The sequence below is a fragment of the Sorex araneus genome, chromosome 3 (assembly GCF_027595985.1).
Source record: "Sorex araneus isolate mSorAra2 chromosome 3, mSorAra2.pri, whole genome shotgun sequence".
Taxonomy (NCBI): domain Eukaryota; kingdom Metazoa; phylum Chordata; class Mammalia; order Eulipotyphla; family Soricidae; genus Sorex; species Sorex araneus.
The window spans coordinates 23,660,194-23,673,529 of record NC_073304.1 but is presented as its reverse complement, the minus strand read 5'-3'; the positions used below and the strand labels follow the sequence as shown (position 1 = coordinate 23,673,529).

Genomic DNA, 13,336 nt, shown 5'->3' with positions numbered 1-13,336 from the left:
CGGGCGCCAGGTCCTTCCGGGTCGCGACCGGGGCGGGGGTCACGGGGAGCCCGCGACCTAGCGATGGCGGCCTCGGCGGCGAGGTCGGCGCTGGCGGCGCGGGCGAGCGTGAGCCGGCACGTGGCGTTCGTGCGGAAGATCCCCTGGACCGCGGCCGCCAGTGAGTGACTGGAGGGGGGCGCCGGGGCGGGGGCCGGGGCGGGGCGTCCCTGCGGTCCCGGAGCGCCGCGCTCTGCGGCTCGCGGCATCTGAGCGCTGGCCCTGGGAGACGGGTATTTATTTTTTGCTTGGGAGCTGGCTGTGAGCGCCGGGAGATTTGGGGATCAGCCCTGCTTTGGGGGGCACGCAGGGCACGGCCTCCTGGGAGGGATGCGCCGAAGGTTTCTCAAGTGTGTCCGGACCAAGGCTGCAAGGCAGCGGCGGGGGGCTTGGCACAGTGCTAGCAGGGGCTTATGTGCAACGAGTTTATATGCAAGCCTCCCCCCCCCCCCCAAAAAAAAAATCCTGTGCTCGAAACGCGCTCCATAATCAATAAATCATAAATCCATAGATCTTTTCACGAGTACTGAAACGGAATCTGTAGGACGTTTGGAGAAACCACGGGAATCTCAATCCACATCCTTTTTAGTTAGCTTGAAGCTTTGATTTTTTTTTTTTTTTGCTTTTTGGGTCACACCTGGCGATGCACAGGGGTTACTCCTGGCTCTGCACTCAGGAATTACCCCTGGCGGTGCTTAGGGGACCATATGGGATGCTGGGACTCGAACATGGGTGGGCCGCGTGCAAGGCAAATGCCCTACCAGCTGTGCTATTGCTCCAGCCCCGTTAGCTTGAAGCTTTGAGATCAGATTTTTTTTTTTGCATTTATTTGCTACGATTAAAAAAAATTTTTTTTTTTTTTTGGTCCTAGTTTCTCTGGAGGTCCTGGGTTCAATTCCCGGCACGCAAAAAAATAAGTAAAGATTCTGTACTTATCACTTTCGCTTATGTGTTGGGGTAACGCCCAGCTGTGGTCAGGAGCTGCCCCTGGCTTAGGGCTGGGGTGTCTCAGTGTCAGGGGGAGGTGAGGGTGTGGGTACCCTTACCTTAGGAGGGGAGTTGAACCCAGGCCTGGGGCATGCTTCTCTCCAGCCTCCAGTTACCCTTGTAGATGGGAATGTGTCTGATCAGCCCCTGTAAGGGAAGGAATGGGAGGGGTTGCTTCCATCCTTCTGTTTTTTTGTGGTCCATTTATGAGAGCAGTACTCTGGGCTTACTCCTGGCTCTGTGCTCAGGAATTATTCCTTGCAGTGGTTGGCCACAGTAGAGCTAGGCTTCACCGAGAGCAAGACAGATACCTTCATTCCCGCATTATGTCTCTAGTTTTGGGGCTGGAGAGTTTTTTGTCTTATAAGACAGTAGCAGGCCAGGATCATGGAAAGCTAATGAGAAGTGAGGAGGAGATTGATTACTGACATTTCAAGGGGGAAGGATGAATAGAAATAGAGGGATTCGCAGGGCCTGGCATTCCATGTCCTGCCCTTGAGAGTGACTGTGGGAAATACAACATCACACTCTAGGTGTCCGTTTTCCCACCTCCCACTTTAAATCCGGACAGGGAAGGAATTGAGATTTCTTTGGGTAACTAGCAAACAGCACCCCAAATTGCGGTGCTTTTATTTGTCTCAGGGCTAATGCTCCATGCACCTTGCATAATACTGGGTATGACAAGACACTTCGTGTTTGCTGGGTCCGAAGGCAGCTTCTGTAGTACTAGCTCCCTACTCTGCTGCTTCGCCAACTGCCACAGGCGCCTCCTTTCGGGCCGCCTTGTGGCTGTTTTCTACGTCTTCCCGAGGAGGTGGAAGTTGCCAGTGTTAGGCCCCGGGTCTTAGCTGGGGAAGCTTCCCACCGGCATCCCGGCCTGCTTCCCGAATCCTGAGGCTCGGCGGAAACGCTGAGCAGCTCCTCTTCCCAAGAAGCCGGGGAACTTGAGGATGTCCTTTGATTGCTCTTTGCAATCTAGAGTGGAAAATTTTAAACAATACATTCATTATCTTGTCTATGTTTTCCTCTTCTATACAGATGAGTTGAGAGAACACTTTGCGCAGTTTGGTCACGTACGAAAGTGCACCCTGCTTTTTGTGAGTATCACTTTTTATTTGAACTAAAGCGTTCCTACGATCAGGGCTTGCTCTGGTTCTGCGCTCGGGGATCAGTCCAGGTGGGGGTGCCCTGTGTGGGGCAGGGATTGAACCTGCGTCAGCCACGTGCCAGGCACGTGCCCTGCACACTGCAGTAGCGCTACGGCTCCATTAATCTTGGTTCTTTTTTAAAAAATTTTTAAATATTACTTTCATACAGTTGTTCACAGTAATTGTTTACATTCTGTAGTTCAACATCAATCCCACCACCATCACACCTTCCCACCGCCGTTATTTTGAATTTTTCCTTCACCACCCAAGCTTGCCCCATAGGCAGATGCTAAGTAATATTTTGGGGGCCAGAGGCGTCTCTGTGGTGTGCTGCTCACTTTGGAGATTCATTTCTGAGTGTCTGGATCGTGGCCATTAATGCACTTAAATGGTGCCCAGAGGCAGTTCGTGGGCGTGACTGCCAGGAGACAGGAAGGGTGGGGAGACGAGGAGGGAGTGGTCGCCCATTCCCAACTCTGGGAAGCCTGGAGTTTTCCCTCATTAGTCCCGCATACCTGGGTTTTTCATTGGATTCATTCTCACGGGACAAGCCTGTGAAGGTCAGCCGTGAGGGTGGTGGAGATTGGGTTCTGGGGGTTTTCACTGGGTCAGGTGGAGCGCCCTCCCAGGCGCTTTGGTGAAATCAGCGTGGCGTGGGGTGCAGAGACATCTCTGCAGCGTGCTGCTCTTGAGTCTCTGATTTTGATCTTTTGAGAGATTTATTATTATTATTTTTTTAATTTTTTAATTTTTTTTGCTTTTTGGGTCACAGCCAGGAATGCACAGGAGTCACTCCTGGCTCATGCCCTCAGGAATCACCCCTGGCGGTGCTCAGGGAACCATATGGGATGCTGGGATTTGAACGCCCTACCCGCTGTGCTATCATTCCAGCCCCTCTTGAGAAATTTATTTTTGGATCTCTGAAGCCAGGCTGGTAAACGAGCTCATGTAGCTGAGCTGGAGGTGGTTGATGGGCATTGCTCCCACATACCTAACTTTTGGCTGTCAAATTTCTTGGGAAACTTGGTCCCAAGTTGTTGGGGTCTGGCCAGAGGCACAACAGCAATTTTGGGCTCTCAGGAAGCCTGAAGGCACCGTCAGGCTGCTGATGCCCTCGCCCCACAGGTACAGGCTGACCTGCTGGGTGGCACTGTCCCTCCTGAATCTCAATTCTTGATGTCATTAAAATACATCAACTTCCATGACTTTCTAATATAGTAAGCTGTTTACCTTTTTTTTCCCTTTGGTGGTGTTTTGATTTTGGGTCACACCAGAGTGCTCATGGCTTAGTTCTGGTGGGCCGGGGACTCTATGGGGTGCCGGGGCTCTGCTTGCATCCAGGCTCCCAGCACTCAGGCACTGCGGTTCCTCGCTGCCTGGCTTCTCCGCAGGCTTTGGCCCTCACCCAGTCTCTTGGATGCTTAGACAGGTTTTTTTTTTTTGTTTGTTTTCTTTATGGGTCACACCTAGCAGCACTCAGGGATTACTCCTGGTGGTGCTTGGGAACCATATGGGATGCCGGGGATTGAATCCTGGTCGGCCACGTGCAAGGCAAACGTCCTACCCGCTGTGCTATCGCTCCGGCCAAACAGATGATTCTTTTTTTTCTTTTAATTTATATATTTTTTTTCTTTAATCACCATGTGGAAAATTATAAAGCTTTCAGGCTTAAATCTCAGTTTTACAATGCTCAAACACCCATCCCTTCACCAGTGCACATATTCCACCACCAAAAAAACCCCAGTATACCTCCCACCCCCCCAGCCCCCTCACCCCCGATTGTGTAACTGATAAATTTCACTTTACTTTCTCTTTACTTTGATTACATTAATATTTCAACAAAAAACTCACTATTATTGTTTGGAGTTTCCCCCCTAGAATAAGACCTGCTGAAAAGGAAGCATTTGATAATTTGTTTTCCATTGCTGAGAATGAAGAGATATCACGGCCGCGCGGTTTTGGATTTCTGTATTTTAGTAACTAAGTCCAGGGAAATTTCTGGCAGAAATGGGATCATTGCAAGCTTGTACCTCTCATTAGTGGTCTTCATAAGCTGGCGGTCGCCACGCCCTTCCCCCCCTCCCAGGGCAAGGAAAAGGCGAGAGAAAAAAACCGTTCCCCTCCTGGGCAGGCATGGGGCCGCGGCTTAGTTCACAGTCTAGAGACATTTCTGCAAGGAGCTGCCAGTACCAAAAGTAGTTTACCTGGCCTCAGGAATCATGCTCGTGCAGTGCGGCACCGGGGTCACATCTCGGCGGAGAGCGGGGCCTCTACCGCCCCCTTCCAAACTTAGATAATTCTGAGTCTCTACCAGGGGAAGAGCATCCTGTCTGTTTTGAGCGTTGTCACGGATTCTGCCTAGACTCAGGAGGGATTTACCTAGGAGGGAGTGGGGGCTTTGTGGAGACCATGGGCTCTCAGGATTCTGCCTGCCAAAGGGTTCTCTGGGGAACCTGAAGTGGGTGGAGAGTCTCATCATAACACAGACTGGCAGAAAACACTTTATTTATTTATTTATTTATTTATTTATTTATTTATTTATTTTGCCTTTTGGGTCACACCTGGCTTTGCTCAGGGGTTACTCCTGGTTCTGCACTCAGAAATTACTCCTGGCGGTGCTCAGGGGACCATATGGGATGCTGGAAATCGAACCCGGGTCGGCCACGTGCAAGGCAAATGCCTACCCATTGTGCTATCGCTCTAGCCCGAGAATACCTTATTTTAAGATGGATCCTTGATTGCCGTTTTTAAAGTGTTTCTTTTGCTTACTCATGATATTAATCTGGACTTCTACTTTACCCTGCACCGTTTTGGGCTCTATTCTGTGGGCTTTCTTCTTTCTTTTCTGTTTTTCGCTTGTGTGTTTGTTTTTGGGCCAGTAGGGGTGGGGTAGTGGGTAGAGCAGGGGTACTCAGAGGCTAATCCTGGCTGTGCTCTGGGATCACTCTTTGCAAGCTCAGGGGACAGTATGTGGTGCTGGGGATTGCACCTAGGTCTCTGCATGTCAGGCAAACATCCTGCCTGCTGTCTTGAAGCTCCGGCCCTTGGTTACTGGGGTTTCCTGAGAGTGATTATTAATTCTTGGCTGAACGGCGCCTACTTTTGAAAGATCTATCAGATCACCCTTATCTAGTGCAAGTGAAGGTGAAAGCACACTTGTATTAGAATTTTTCAGACATTCATCATGATCTTTCATTTCTCAATGGTAATTAGGCAAAAATAATTTCTCAGAATTGATAGTTTTCATTTAATCTAGCAATTCCTTCTGTAACAGAAATGTGTGGGCAGGAATGTTCAAAGTGGCACTTTCCATTTTTCTTAATGATTTTTTAATCTTTATTGGAGTACTGAGATACAGTATTGAAAATGATGATTCTCTGTATACTTGACTATAAAACCAGAGTACTTGATTTCCTCCTGCAGGCCCCTTCCTTTCCCCTCCCCCATCCTTCCCCCTAACTCAGGTCTGTGGATCAACTCTCTCATTTTTTAAAATTATTATTATTAAAAAAATTTTTTTTGGGGGGGACCGCACCTGGTGATAATCCTTGGCTCACTTCTGGCAATGCTCAGGGGACAGTATGGGATGCCGGAGATTGAACTCAGGTTGCCTGTGTGCAAGGCAAGGGCCCTACCCACTGGACTACTGCTCTAGCCTCTCTCTCTCCATTCTGTTGCCTTTGGCCCTTTGCTGTTGCCTGGCTGTGCATCTTTAAGTCTAACCTACGAGAGAGATCATTCTTGATCTACCCCTTTCCTTCTGACTGACTTCCCTTAGCATGTCCTTTAGTTCCATCTGTGTGACAATGCATCGCATGCTTTTATGCTTCTTAGCATTCTTTAAAAAAGGACTGGGATCATCAGAGCAGCAGTTTTCACCAGTGCATCTGAAAGAACTTAAAATGTTCATCAGTGCAATAGATGAAATAGCTATTCAGTGATGAAATAGAATTTTTTTTTTTTTTTTTTTTTTTTTTTGCTTTTTGGGACACACCCAGCGATGCTCAGGGGTTACTCCTGGCTTTGCACTCAGGAACTACTCCTGGCGGTGCTTGGGGGACCATATGGGATGCCGGGGATCGAACCCGGGTCGGCCGCGTGCAAGGCAAATGCCCTACCCGCTGTGCTATCGCTCCGGCCCCTGAAATAGAATTTTATTTGATTGATTTAAAGAATGAGGTATGTGTATTATGGGCATAAAATCTGTCTGTACACTTAAATAATTTTACAAAATATGAAATTTGCATTTCTTGAAGAACATTAAGCATGTTTCTTTTAGGAAAAAACAACATACTTAATGGTTGCTTTTTTACTTAAAAGTATGAACAAACAAATGAAAAATAAAAATAAAAAATTAAAATATAAACAAGAATACTTAGGGCTTGAGTGATAGCACAGTGGGTAGGGTGTTTGCCTTGCATGCAGCCGACCTGGGTTCGATTCCTCTGCCCCTCTTGGAGAGCCTGGTAAGTTTCCGAGAGTATCTCGCCCGCACGGCAGAGCCTGGCAGGCTCCCCGTGGCTTATTTGATATGCCCAAAACAGTAGCAACAGTAGCAACAAGTCTCACAATAGAGATGTTACTGGTGCCCGCTCGAGCAAATCGATGAGCAATGGGATGACAGTGATAATTAGGGCTTGGAGTTGAGATCTTAGATTTTTTTTTTTTACAGCCCTTTTATTTTATTTATTTATTTATTTATTTATTTATTTTTTATTGAATCACCATGTGGAGGGTTACATAGTTCTCAGGATTATGTCAGTTATACAATACTCAAACACCCTTCCCTTCACCAGTGCCCATCTTCCATCACCAACCCCCCCAGTATACCTGCCGCCCCCTCCCACCTCCCCAGTCCCCACCCTTGTAAGTGATAAGTTTCACTTCGTTTACGCTTTATCTCGATTACATTCCATGTTTCAACACACAACTCACTACCGTTGTTGGGGTTTCCCCCAAAAAAGAAAAAGACAGTCCTATTGCCAAGGAGGCATTTGATAGTTCTCCATTGCTAAGAATATAGAGATATTAAGTCCCGCTGTTTGTTACATAACTTTTCTTTTTCCCCCTTGCCCCGCGCCACCGAGTTCACGCCTGTTTAGTAATCGCCACGCTGCCTGACAAAGGGAAAAAAAACCGAAAAGGATGGTTATTTCCCGTCATCAGCAGGCGTGGGGCTCTGGCTTAGTTGATAGTCTAGTAGAGTGTCTGCAAGCAGTTTCTGGAACCAAAGGTCTTGCGCTGGTATCGGCTCCGGCTCGAGATTCCACCAGCGTCCCACTGTTCCATGTACATAATTTTCCCCCTTATATCCCATTCCCACGCCACCAGGTCTGTTTGCTTAATGGACATCACACTATGGTTGACGCCACGCCGCGTTTCTTCTCGAGAAAGAAGAAAATTTCTTCTCAGCCGGCGTGGGGATATAGCTTAGTTCAGTCTAGAGAGATGGCTACCACTTTGGTTGCCTTCAATATTTCAGCAAAAGACTTACTATTCTTGTTAGGATCTCCCACAAAAGTCCGACCCATTAAAAAGGAACCATTACATATTGCTGATGCTAAGATGACATTAGGTTGTGCGGCCGCAGTAGCGGCCGCGCGGTTTTGGGTTTCTGTATAAAGTCCAGGGAAAGTACAACCAGAAATAACATCACTACAAACTTTTACCCTTTTATGGTGCTCATAAGATGGAGAAACCTAGAGAGAGGCTCGGTGTCTCCATTTTGCGCTCAGAAAGCCTCGGACCCTGCGCTGTGCTCGGGAAGAAGGGGTTGAGAGAGAGAGAGGTTAAAAGAATTGGGGGATGCCCGGTTTCCACTGTCTCAGCCCGCCGTGGGTTCTCCGATCCCGTGCCGGAGTTAGTTCAGTGGGCTGCTTGGAGTCCAAGGGCGCTTCCTCGGGCTCTTCCATCATGCTCGTTCCGCAGCAGGGTCCAAAGGGATGCACATGTGGGGGAGGTGGGTTTAAGTATCTATCTGCGGTGGGCGGGGGTCACCGCCCCCGCCCCCTGGGGTCTCCCGCAAGTGCGAGTCCTGTTTCAGCTGGCTCAGCATCTCCATTTTGCGCTCGGAAAGCCGCGGACCCTGCGCTGTGCTCGGGAGGAAGGGGTTGAGAGAGGTTAAAAGAATTGGGGGATGCCCGGTTTCCACTGTCTCAGCCCGCCGTGGGTTCTCCGATCCCGTGCCGGAATTAGTTCAGTGGGCTGCTTGGAGTCCAAGGGCGCTTCCTTGGGCTCTTCCATCATGCTCGCTCCGCAGCAGGGTCCAAAGGGCGAGATCTTAGATTTTTAATCAGAAAAAGGCTTTGATTCGTGGTGAAACAAAATAAGGAATACACAAAAAGTAAACGTCTAGCCAGGTAGTTACAGGGAGTTTGAACACATGCCCTGCTCGCGACTGACTCCCGTTCAGTCCCTGTCTCCACACATCTTCTCTCAAGCTCTGCCAGGAGTGAACCCCAAGCACAGCAGTTGTGGCCCAAACCCCTTTTCCCCAAAATGAATTTCTGCTGAAATTTATTAGAGATGTCCAGGTTCCTATTTGAGACGCATGGTATCTAGCATTTAAAAATTCCTTATTGCCATATGGAAAAGGTCACACATGGAGGTTGATGGGGGCACTTTAGAATTTAGAGTCACCAGCGTATTACCAAAAATTAGGTTCATACAGAGTTATCATTTGAGTATAGGGGATTTCTAAAAATTTGGTTTTTGGTGGTTTGGGGGCCATACCTGGTAGTGCTCAGGGCTTACTGTTTGTGGGCTTGGGGGAACATATAGGGTACTGGGGATTGAACTTGGGTCGGTCATGTGCAAGGCAAGTGCCCTGCCTGCTGTACTGTATCTCAGGCCTCTAAACTCTGATGTTGAGGACACAGCACAGATGCTAACTTTAGTAGTGCTGAATGCTGACTCGCTGAAGACCGTGATTGTCTCTTACTTGGTCAGATTAGGGCAAATAGAGCCGCAGCACGGTAATTGTTTCCCTTCTTATCCGGCGTTGAGTGGTGGGAAGGGGAACACACAGGCTTGGTTGTGATGCTCACCGGGGATTGTACTCTGCGACAGTGCTCAGCAGGGCCCAGACGCTCTCAAGCGGATGCACTTTCTTTAAGGGACATTCTGGTTACGGAGATGACGCATGTTAGGTGAGGTTGTGCACACCAGTGCTCACACCCCCTAGTTGTCGTGCTCACATACAGCCGGCTTTTGTCCTGAAGGTTAGTCTGTGGTGGGATGTCAGGAGGCTCCTGAGCTGTTGGCACAGTGCTTGGTGCCTGTGACACCAGGGTTTGAGCTTGTGACTGAGCCCCTGAAAGCAGATAGATGTGTCGTGCTAGCCCCAGCTTCCCAGGCCTGGGAATTTTTCACATAAGCTAATGTGCAAGCAGAATGACAAGCGTTAACAAGCATTAATCTCTTTTTCCTAGTCTTCATTAGGAACATGATTATCATGGTAGTGCTGACCAGTGTGATTGATTTCAGAACACAAGTAGGTTTTGAGGCTTCATTTTTTAGTTTCAAGAAGTGAGAAGAAACTTTTTTTTAGTGTGATGAAAGATTATCATGCATTATTCTTCTCCAATAGCAGCAGCAAAGCAGAATATTAAAAATTAACTCTAGGAACAAGCGTGGGGAAGGTAGGAGGGTGAGCGTGTATTAAAGCTTGGTTGCAGGGCCGGAGCAATAGCACAGCGGGTAGGGCATTTGCCTTGTACGCGGCCGACCTGGGTTCGATCCCCGGCATCCCATATGGTCCCCCAAGCACCGCCAGGAGTAATTCCTGAGTGTAAAGCCAGCGGTAACCCCTGAGCATTGCTGGGTTGTGACCCAAAAAGCAAAAAAAAAAAAAAAGCTTGGTTGGTTTTTTTATTTGCCTTGGGCTGTGCTCCAGGCTTACTCCTGGCTCTGTGCTCAGGCATCACTCCTGGCAGGACTCTGGGGACCTGCCATATGGGGTGCTGGGGATCACCCACGTCGTTGGTGTGCAAGGCAAGCGCCCTCCATCACTCTGCTCCTAAAGCTAGGATTTTAACATTCACTGAACATGCTTGTCCCCCCCATTTTGGCAGATGAAAAAATTGGTAGTTTGGGAGCTCATGGAAACATTCCTAAATGTTACTTTAATCCTAAAGTAAAGTTTAGGATTAATCTTTACCCTGAATTTTGAATTTTTAGAATAAAGAGACTGGCTTTCACAGAGGTATGGCCTGGGTTCATTTTTCTACGGAAGAGGAACTTCATAATGCACTGCAACAGGAAAATCATATTATTGATGGAGTAAAGGTAAATATTTTTACTTACACGAACTTTCTAGAAATTTGGGAGATTTGGGGGAGGGGAAGGAGGTGTTGAGAACACCTGGTGATGCTCAGGGAACCATAAGCAGTGCTGGGATTCCAGTTAGCGTTGTCCCTGCACATACCCACATGCTAGGTGCCTTAACCTGTTGTGTTCTTTGGCCATGCCCAGAAGTGCTCAGGGATTACTCCTGTAGGAACTTGGGGAGAGGGAGGTCATGTGAGGTGCTGGGGATCAAACCTGGTGAACTGCTTACAAGGCAAATGCCCTACACTCATACTGTCATTTGAGCCTCTTTTTATTTAGTTTTTGGGTCCCAGCTTGCAGTGTTCAGGGCTTACTCCTGGCTCCATACTCAGGGCTGGCAGTGCTCAGGGGATCAGTGGGATGCTGGGGATCAAACCCCTCTTGGGCGTATGTAAGGCAAGTGCCCTGCCCGCTCTACTATGGTTCTAGCCCTGTGCTTTACCTTACTCTCTGTTCCAACTTTGGGAGATTTGTAAGTGAAGTTTATAAATTGCCAGTGTGTTGTAAATAAAAATTTTTAAATGATTTATAAATGAAGAGCAGCGTCCAGGGCTTGGGAATATGGTTCAAGTGGTTGAGTCCAAGCACAGGATATATGAGGCCCTGACCCTATTTACCACATGGTCCCCCAAGGACTGTCAAGTGTGCATCCTATTTGAAAAACAAAAGTGCAAATGATAGAGAGGGGTTACAGTCTTGTTTTTTCTGATGTTCAGGAGTTATTCCTGGCTTTTGAATTATGAATTTACTCCTAGTGGTGCTCAAGGGACCATTCAGGATGCCAGGGATTGGATCCAGGTCAGCAGTGTGCAAAGCAAATGCCCTTCTGACTGAACTGTGACTCGAGCCCTAGATCTGCAGTTTTTATTACTTTTGAGTCCCAGCTGGTCTGTTCACTGCTTTCAACTCCATGCCCGAGATGGAACCAAGCATCCTGCATGCAAAGGCATACGTTCCAGCCTGTTGAACTCTCTGGCCCTGATTTAAAATTTCCAGCTGAAATTCAGGAAGAACAAATAAGAAATTCTCTTTAAGTGCCAATTTTCAGTTTCAATACTCTTTGCAAACATCATCTTTTCTTTGTTTTACCTTTCCCAGATCCATGTTCAAGTTCGAAGACCAAAATTACAAGCGGATCAAACAACCGATGAAGAGAAAGATTTTTGAGACTGTCACTGTATATTAAATAATGTAAAGAAAACAAAAGTTTTGTCTAAATGTTTTTAATTTGAAACAAATAGCTGCATCAAGCAAGAGCTTTACTTTCCCCTGATTCCAAATCCAAACCGTGTAGTAAGGGTGGATATTATTTGGCAGGATAGTTCCCATACATGAACATCCTTCTCACTGTGGTTGGGGTAATATGCAGCCTTCCTTGTGCAAAATATTAACCCCAAAGTACTAATTCACACACAAAAAAGTGGTCTTAATTTCACATGGGGTGGGGGGAGTATTTTCTATAAATGCCAAAAGGTAGGACAAACACAACCCATTCTTTAAAAAAAATTAGTTAAAAGTAGAGTTTTCCACCCCCTATTTCTTGTAATAAAAAGTAGCACTGGGTTCTGACACCCAGATTTGGTTTTATTCTGGTTGCTCATGGATCAAGTGTTGCCCTATATGACTTGCGTGACATTACTGAGTAACACAGTTCATTCACTCCCAGAGAGGCGCGTCTACTCCTTTCGTCTCTTCTTGCCTTCGTGCTCGTGTTCCTTGGGGCGGCTGCTATCTGAAGGTCTTTTTGAGCCACCGTGCTGTTTGGCTTCTTCCAAAAACTTGTCCAAACCAAAGGGATCTTCCTCAAACTGAACTGGTCCTTCTCGGCCTCGCTGCCTACGATCTGAACCAGAAAACTCCTTATCCGGAACAAATCTAGGAGAGAAGAGAAAGTCCTATGAACTACTTCATTCTCATCAGTGCAGCACTGAAACTGAGTCGTCTGCCCTGATTTGTACCTGTTGGTCTTTATTCTGGCTTCGAGGTCATCACCATACATATCCTTGTCCAGATTTTTACTGGGCCTGTAAATGTTGTGGGCCATATCTTTACCACCTCTCCATGCTTGATCATAAACGTTGTAAATTTCATCTTCTCCTCCTGCAAAACCACTGTCCATACCCTGAGGGAAAAGTGGCATTAAATAAAAATGTATTATTAAAAGGCGATTATGCTCAGGAGTAAGTCCTTGCTCAGCTACAGCTCATATTTTTAACAACCAACTGTGTATTAAAAGAGATCTTGATAGGGGCTGGAGTGATAGCACAGCGGGGAGGGCGTTTGCCTTGCACATGGCCGACCCAGGTTTGATTCCCAGCATCCCATATAGTCCCCTGAGCACCGCCAGGGTTAATTACTGAGTGCAGAGCCAGGAATGACCCCTGAGCATCGCTGGGTGTGACCCAAAAAGAAAAAAAAAAAGATCTTGATAAAATACTTGTACTAAGCAGACAAACTTGGGTCTATTGCCATCCTGGAGGTTTTTGTTTTTCTGGGCCACGCTTGGCTATGCTCAGGGCTCACTCCTGGCAAGCTGCCATACTATCCAACCCCATCCTTGTTTTTTTTCTGGCCACACTCATCAGTGTTCTGGGATATCTCCTGGCTCTGTGCTTAGGGGACCATACAGGCCAACACAGATTCGATCCCAGGGTCCCCAAGCCCGCCCTGAGTGCAGTGAAGAGTAAATCCTGAAGACTACCGGGTGACTCAAAAAATAATAATATTAAAATAGAAAATTAAAAAATTCCAAGTTTATTGTGGTTTATAGCATAGCTTTTTCCCCAAAGATCTTTGGGACACTGGCTCTAAGAATCCGGAGACTGACACGCTAG

The 13,336-nt window shown here is 47.4% G+C and overlaps 2 protein-coding genes across 2 annotated transcripts in view; one reads left to right on the top strand and one right to left on the bottom strand.

The window, feature by feature from the left end:
* Positions 1-19: 19 nt before the first annotated feature.
* SLIRP (SRA stem-loop interacting RNA binding protein) lies at positions 20-11,708 on the top strand. The gene is made up of 4 exons (XM_055130991.1): positions 20-160; positions 2,065-2,123; positions 10,353-10,460; positions 11,601-11,708. Exons 1-4 carry the CDS (start codon positions 64-66, stop codon positions 11,667-11,669), a joined length of 333 nt encoding a protein of 110 aa, XP_054986966.1. The 5' UTR covers positions 20-63; the 3' UTR covers positions 11,670-11,708.
* A 1-nt stretch (position 11,709) lies between these two features.
* Positions 11,710-13,336, bottom strand: part of SNW1 (SNW domain containing 1) — a 29,052-nt gene continuing 27,425 nt past the window's right edge. The window contains exons 13-14 of the mRNA XM_055130990.1: positions 12,461-12,624; positions 11,710-12,377 (exon numbers count right to left, since the gene is read on the bottom strand). Of these exons, the coding sequence (XP_054986965.1) occupies positions 12,179-12,377; positions 12,461-12,624 (363 nt within the window). The 3' untranslated portion in view covers positions 11,710-12,178. The remainder of the gene's footprint in view (positions 12,378-12,460; positions 12,625-13,336) is intronic.

Excerpts from the sequence above, each read along its gene's own strand:
- SLIRP (XM_055130991.1), top strand. The coding sequence starts at position 64 with ATGGCGGCCTCGGCGGCGAGGTCGGCGCTGGCGGCGCGGGCGAGCGTG. Across the intron at positions 2,124-10,352 it reads GAAAGTGCACCCTGCTTTTT|AATAAAGAGACTGGCTTTCA; the intron begins GTGAGTATCACT and ends TTGAATTTTTAG. Across the intron at positions 10,461-11,600 it reads ATATTATTGATGGAGTAAAG|ATCCATGTTCAAGTTCGAAG; the intron begins GTAAATATTTTT and ends TACCTTTCCCAG.